Below are 6,851 nucleotides of genomic sequence, written 5' to 3'. Positions count from 1 at the left end.
TCCCCTCCATCAGGCGCCCCGGCTGTCATGGGGGAGGCGGTAAAGCGACCAGGATTACTACATGTTTTTGTGAGGGTATTAACTACCCTAGGAGACACAGGGAGAACATGCAAACTCCACACAGAGTAGGTAGGCCCTTTCGCCAACCCCACCTAGGGTATGGGCGCTGATGACGTGGAGGAGAAGACACGCCCCTAGCACCCACAGCGTCCCCGGCGGGAATCGAACCCAGGACCTTCTAGCTTCTACCATTTTAGTGCCTTAGTACCTTAGGTACTTTAGGTATATTTTGATGCCAATACTTTTGTACTTCTACGAGTAACATTTTGAACACAGGCCTTTTACTTGTAACAGAGTATTTCTACGTTGTGATATTGCTACTTTTACTTAAGTAAAAATATCTGAGTACTTCTTCCACCACTGTTTTTTATGCGCATGCTGGTATAAATACTATGCATATCTTGGTACGCCGTGCATCGGCGAGTCACAGCTTACTTATCCAAGCAGACACACAACAACACAAGGCCATTTTTTCCACAGCTGGTCTTGCAGATATCACATGGCTGCGGAACAGAGGCCTTGAGGATAGAGCAATGCCTCATCATCAGCCACCAACCACGAGATCACAGAGGGGATATAGAGGCAACAGGGGGATGATCCACAAAAGGGACGTTTGAAGGCGGTGTGACCTACAGTAGTCACTGAATAACATGGGGGGAATCAGCTAATTAGATCTGCCCTGTTAGCAGAGACATCCCTTTAGATGTCAGGGATGGTTTTATCAGCTCGGATGAATGTCGCCCTCTAGCACCACATGTGTCCCTGTGCTGTGGGATCTCTTGTTTTCATAGCATGTCGTTAAATTCAGAGACAAGATTAATACAATCACACGACTGTGACTGTGATGCTGTGACGTATTTGTTTTCTTTTTTTTTATCCACAGTTCGACTATTATACCGCTCCTTCTGTTTCTTTTCAGCTCACTCTTTTCATACTCTTCTCACTCTAATCCAGTGGTTCAAAGTGAGGTCAGGAGAGGTCCTTGAAAAATCTGTTTTCCCACTTTAACCCTACATCGACTACTTGAAACCTACAAGCTCACTGTTGTGAACTTGTAGATTTGCTGGATGTGAATATTTTTGAACCATTTTAGCAACACAAATCTTGTATGGGGGGTATATTTTCCAAATATTTTCAGATGGGTGTCCGCGGCCAAACACATATAGGCCTAAAAGGGATAGTTCACCCATAAAATGACTTATTTTCTATCAATTACACACCCCATGAAGCCTTGAATTCATGGAGATTTATTTGTTTTATTTTCACATTCCATAGCCAATACTTTGATTATTGGCTTAGGAATGTGACAAAAACTAAAAAATCTACATGAATTCAAGGCTTCATGGGGTGTGTAATTGATAGAAAATAAGTAATTTGTTTGGGTGAACTATCCCTTTAATTTGGGGGTCATTGTCTTCTGGACATGAAAAGGTTTGAGAACCACTGTTCTAACTTGCTCACTCTCTCTTGTTCTCTCTCTCTCTCTCTCTCTCTCTCTCTCTCTCTCTCTCTCTCTCTCTCTCTCCCTCTCCCCCCTCTCTCCCTCTCCCCCCTCTCTCTCTCTCTCTCTCTCTCTCTTCCCCTCTCACTCTCTTGTTCTCTCCCCCCCCTCTCTCTCTCTCTCTCTCTCTCTCTCTCCCTCTCTTTCTCTCTCTCTCTCTCTCTCCCCCTCTCTCTCTCTCTCTCTCTCTCCCTCCCTCCCTCCCTCCCTCTTCCTCTCTGTGGATGTTTCAGTCCAGCAGCTTGCTGTTCAGTAGCTCTTTTGTTGGTCAAAACATCCTTCACATTGCTACATGCCTCACTGGAGACATCACCCACCAGCACCTACAATAAGTAGCACCCAGCTTACTTCCAGACATATAGCAGCAACAGGAGCCGTTTCACCAAGGGGAAAAAGATACTTGGAATCATCTGATTATTTTTGTTTTTTTGATATCTTTGATTTTTCCCCAACATGTTTCATCTCTGGTAAGTACTTGTTTAGTCTGTTAGGTCATTGGTTCTCAAAGTGCTGTCCGGGGACCCCCAGGGGTCTTTGGGGGGGTTCCAGGGGGTCCCCAGAAAAATCACAATAATTTTAACCACTTTAACCTTTTATACTTTGGCTATTCAAAAATAGCAGATCTACAAGCTCGTAGCACGGCACCGAGTGCCGCGCTATGAGCTTGTAGATCTGCTATTTTTGAAAAACTTGAAAATGTGTGCAAACATTTGACTATATATTTTTTAAAGCGAACATTTCTAAATATATATAAAATAAAAAATTTAAGAATTAAAAAATAGCAGATCTACAAGCTCACAGCGCCTCGTTGCGAGGCGTTGTGAGCTTGTAGATCTGCTATTTTCAATTTTTTGGCCTCTGTCTTGTATTATTTGACAATGTTTAACCAATTTCAATAGTATTGTTTGCTGATTACTTTAGATGCAGTAATAGTCTTAAAAGTCCTTAAATTGTCACTTCACTGTCATCTGGGGACCCCGCCAAAATCATGTGGAGACCCCCCTGGGGGTCCCGACCCACAGGATGAGAACCCCTGGCCTAATACACACCAAACTTGGGGGTCCTTGAAATTAAAAAGTTTCATTCAAACTCTAGTACTATTATACATAATATATAATTTCTCACTCATGACAGGACTCTGATACCACGGCACTCTCATGGCCACTCTCTCATCCTGCCAGCTGTATGCCTGACGACGGGCCTTTCTGGTAACCAGGAGAGCTGAGAGCCAAGAGGATTCTCATTAATACCTTCACCGTAAAAAGGCCTTCTTTATCGTGGTGCGCCGAAACCCGAGCTGTGTGTGCGTGTGTGTGCGGCTCGGTTACCTGAGCCCCCCTGAGCTAGTAATGACGCTCCGAGGGCCAGCTGCCCCCCACCTGAGCAGGACCCCATCGGGCTGGAGGAGATCGGGGGATGAGGAGTCCAACTGGGCGAGGCTAAGATCTGAGGAGGAGGAGGAGGAGGTGAGGCCCCAATGTGTCTCTCGCCCCCATGTCCGTGGCCCTCGGCCCCACAGTGCTATCGAACGCGGCCAGAGGGGAGGTGGATGGACGCGGCAGATGGAGAGCCTCCAGGCCGGCTATTTCAGAGACCCAGTCCGTGGTGACCAGGCGGTGCCACCTTTCAACGAGCTGACCGCGTCCATGCCGGCTCTCAATAAAGAACCCACACGTCATCAGTGGTGGAAAAAGTACTCAAATTCTTTACTTAAGTAAAAGTACCAATATTGCAATATAAAAATACTCTGTTACAAGTGAAAGTCCAGAATTGAACATTTACTTGAGTAAAAGTACAAAAGTATTGGCATCAAAATGTACTTAAAGTACCAAAAGTAAAAGTACTAAATATTTGAAAATAGCAGATCTACAAGCTCACAACGCGTCGCGATGCGACGCGTTGTGAGCTTGTAGATCAGCTATTTTCAAATAGCCTAGGTATAAAATAGGTTTAAAGTGGTTAATGTATGTTTGATTATATCATAGTTTATATCTAAAAAGTAACTAGTAACTAAAGTTTTCAAGTGAATGTAGTGGAGTAAAAGTACAATATTTGCCTCTGAGATGTAGTGGGGTAGAGGTAAAAGTATTGGTAAAAGTATTAAATACTCAAATAAAGTACAAATACCTCAAAATTGTACTTAAGTACGGTACTTAAAGTAAAATGTACTTAGTTACTTTCCACCACTGCACGTCATCAAGGGCTCCATCATTCCTTCTACAACAGGGATTTCAACTCAAGCAGCGGGAGCCTCAGCCAGTGGGGGGGGAGTTCACTGGGCAGCCAGGAGAGCCTCGTGAGAGCCTCCGCTGAGCGCAGGGGGAGCTGGGAGAGAGCCCACATCATGCAGGCCCCGGGGAAGGAGGAGCACACTAGACTCAGCTGTCTGACGTCGGTCAAGATAGGCTGGCTGCCGATCCAGAGGAGAGTGGTGGTGACCGGGGGTCCGGGCCAAAGCCAGCACAGCATGGACCACTCTACCAGCCAGGTAGGACAGAGAGCACCTGGGGGGAAAAATGGTTTGTTTTCAAGCTGATCAGGGTCAACCCTGAAGCATGTAATGTTGATTTAAAGGGTAGGGTAAGTGATTTTCTTTGGTTAAAATAAGTGTTAAATAGCTCTATATTCTGTTTGCCATAGACTAGACTGTGTGTTCAGTAATAGGAGTCTCCATGTCTCTCCAGCTCTTTATTAAGCAGAAAATGCGTTATCAGGTCAGGATACCAATTTTATCCAATCAGGATAGAGAACTCAGTCAGGATACAGATTAGACAAGTGCAATTGGAAGTTGTGACACAAAAAAATTAGCAGACGAAATTGGAACTGGAACACTATAACAATTAAGCTGATAAATGAGTACACTCTTGACTCTCTTGACCATTGCTCATTCGAGGAATGAGCAACACAGCTAAACGTGTGGGTAGCGCCCCCCAAAGGTGGGACTGGCACACACCTGCTGAGAGGTGTGTGCCAGTCACAGCATGGGTTCTGCAACTTTGTTGAGTTTGTGTGATGCTCCAAGCAGCAACACCGCCCCCATGGAAAGATTCCACGTTGTCCCTTCAGGATAAGGCCTGTGCAATAGGGCAAGTGAAGCTGGTGTTCCGTTATGCAGATTACGCATTGTTTGGTGTCAGCCCTGGTACCATTTGCAGGCAGGTGTGTGCCAGTCACAGGTGTGTAACTGGCACCTGAGCATGGGTCCTGCAACTTTGACATCTGTCTGTGGTACCGTTGTGCAAATCTTGCCTGTAAATCTCTGGAAGAAAACCTATGGTTCCTCAGTGAAGCAAGGGTGAGGAACCGGTCTTCTTGGGTTTTTGTCTTCCTTTGACTTCACCAGTCTCACAGAACTTGGTCCTATGTTTGTAAATGGTACCAGGCCCAGGCCTGACACCAAATAATGCTGCATAACGGAACACCAGCTTCCACTTTCTTCCTATTGCACAGGCCTTATCCTGAAGGGACAAACGTGGCATCTTTCCATGGGGGCAGTGTTGCTGCTTGGGCAGTTTATATATATATATATATATATATATATATGTAGATAGATAGATAGATAGATAGATCATATTTAATTAACAGATTTGAAGCGATAAATGCATCTCTGGCAAGTCAGGCAATTAAGTACAACTTAAAAGCTTTAGTCTGATTTATACTTAGTTGTGCACCAGTGGAGACTTGTAGATCGGCCATTTTTCTCGGTGTGAGACACAATAATCAACAAAGTATAAATCAGGCTTTAGCTTCAAAACCCTCTCAGGGCTGTCTGATCGTGATTCTGGAATTTGGAGAGGCAGAGAGACAGCTCTAAATACCTCGGGGGGTAAAAAGAAGGGCCTTCTGATGGAGGTGACTGTGCATTGTGTGACACAAGGCGAGAAAAAAAAGGGGAAAAAAGAAACAGAGTGCCACCGAGAGACCATTAGTAGTCAAGTCTCGGCTACCCGGGGAGAAGGCGGTGCTCTGGCATCCTTTGAAAACAGCTTACACTGCAGGAACTCCCTGCACTCTCAAAAGGTTTTTACGACTCATTTGGAGCGGCAGCGAGCGGCGGCAGAAATTGAGCTGCGTTCGTTGCCCAGAGAGAGGATGCATGTCGATGATGCAGCCTGTGGAAGTCAATGGGAGTTTGTACCTCCATGCACTGATGAAATGACTTTGAAATTAATAGGTTTGCCCGCAGTGGTGGAAGAAGTGCTTCTATTTTCTTTCTTTTTTTTTTACTTAACCCATTAAGCCCGCGAAAGCATCTGTGCCAAAATACATATCATTTTGGGGGTCCTTGACATGAAAAAGTTTGAGAACCACTGATATTATAGCAACAGAAGATTTTTCAAAAAACTGTTAGGATTTAGAAGTCGTAGAATCCCCAGAAGCAAAGATTTGAGTTAAAATGTTCGCTTTAATATATATTCAAAGATTTTCAAAAAATGTCACGATTCTTATAAAATAGCAGATCTACAAGCTCATAGCGTGGCACTCGGTGCCACGCTATGAGCTTGTAGGGTTTGTAGATCGGCTATTTTTAAATGGCCGAAATGTATATAGGGCTGAAGTGGTTAATGTATGTTTTGTAATAATAATCAAGTTACTAGTAAAGTTTTCAAATAATTGTAGTGGAGTAAAAGTACAATATTTCCCTCTGAGATGTAATGGAGTAGAAGTAGTAGTACAAATAAAGAATAATTATAAAAAAAAGTACAAATACCTTGAAATTGTACTTAAGTACAGTACTTGAGTTCATGTACTTAGTCACTTTCCACCACTGAGTACAGTACATGAGTAAATGTGCTTATTTACTTTCCAGTGCTGGTTTGCCAGGGACTGATGTGCAGGCAGAGAACATCACTTCTCTGGCCCTCTCTCACAGCTATAGGGCCCTCAGGGGGAAGACATGATCAACTGCTCTAGTAGATTAAAGCAGACATTTTTTTTGGGCTGTGTGATTGCCTCATGACCTTCAGTGAGAGTTGACTTGAATACAAACTATTGCTGAAATATTGATCAATAAGATCTCTCTCACACAAATCTTATTATAAGATCGTGCCGATTCCCACTCTGTATCTCATTGTTGGGTTTGATGTAAATCTTGAAATCTTGTTTGAAATGACCATACCTGCCTACCGAGGATGTCACTGGTAGGTTTCAGGCAGTTTTCTGAACTGTCCACAGCTCCTCCTCTGAGGCACAGAGGGAGTAGACGGAAATGGTGGTCTTGTATTGAGCATTATTGATGGTCAACTATATGAAGATAGGCTGAAAATGGGCCAAACACGATTGTATATCT

At 44.0% G+C, this 6,851-nt stretch overlaps 1 protein-coding gene across 1 annotated transcript in view; it reads left to right on the top strand.

Annotated features, from left to right (window-relative positions):
• Positions 1–2,910: 2,910 nt before the first annotated feature.
• cUnh10orf90 (chromosome Un C10orf90 homolog) overlaps positions 2,911–6,851 on the top strand; it is a gene marked incomplete at its 5' end in the record, with an annotated part of 53,749 nt that continues 49,808 nt past the window's right edge. The window contains 2 exons of the mRNA XM_080455766.1: positions 2,911–3,254; positions 3,788–4,049. Of these exons, the coding sequence (XP_080311892.1) occupies positions 2,911–3,254; positions 3,788–4,049 (606 nt within the window). The remainder of the gene's footprint in view (positions 3,255–3,787; positions 4,050–6,851) is intronic.

Source organism: Gymnoscopelus braueri (assembly GCF_963280865.1).
Source record: "Gymnoscopelus braueri genome assembly, chromosome: 17".
NCBI lineage: Eukaryota > Metazoa > Chordata > Actinopteri > Myctophiformes > Myctophidae > Gymnoscopelus > Gymnoscopelus braueri.
Note: the sequence above shows the minus strand (reverse complement) of the source record. Positions and strands in the feature narration are given on the sequence as shown.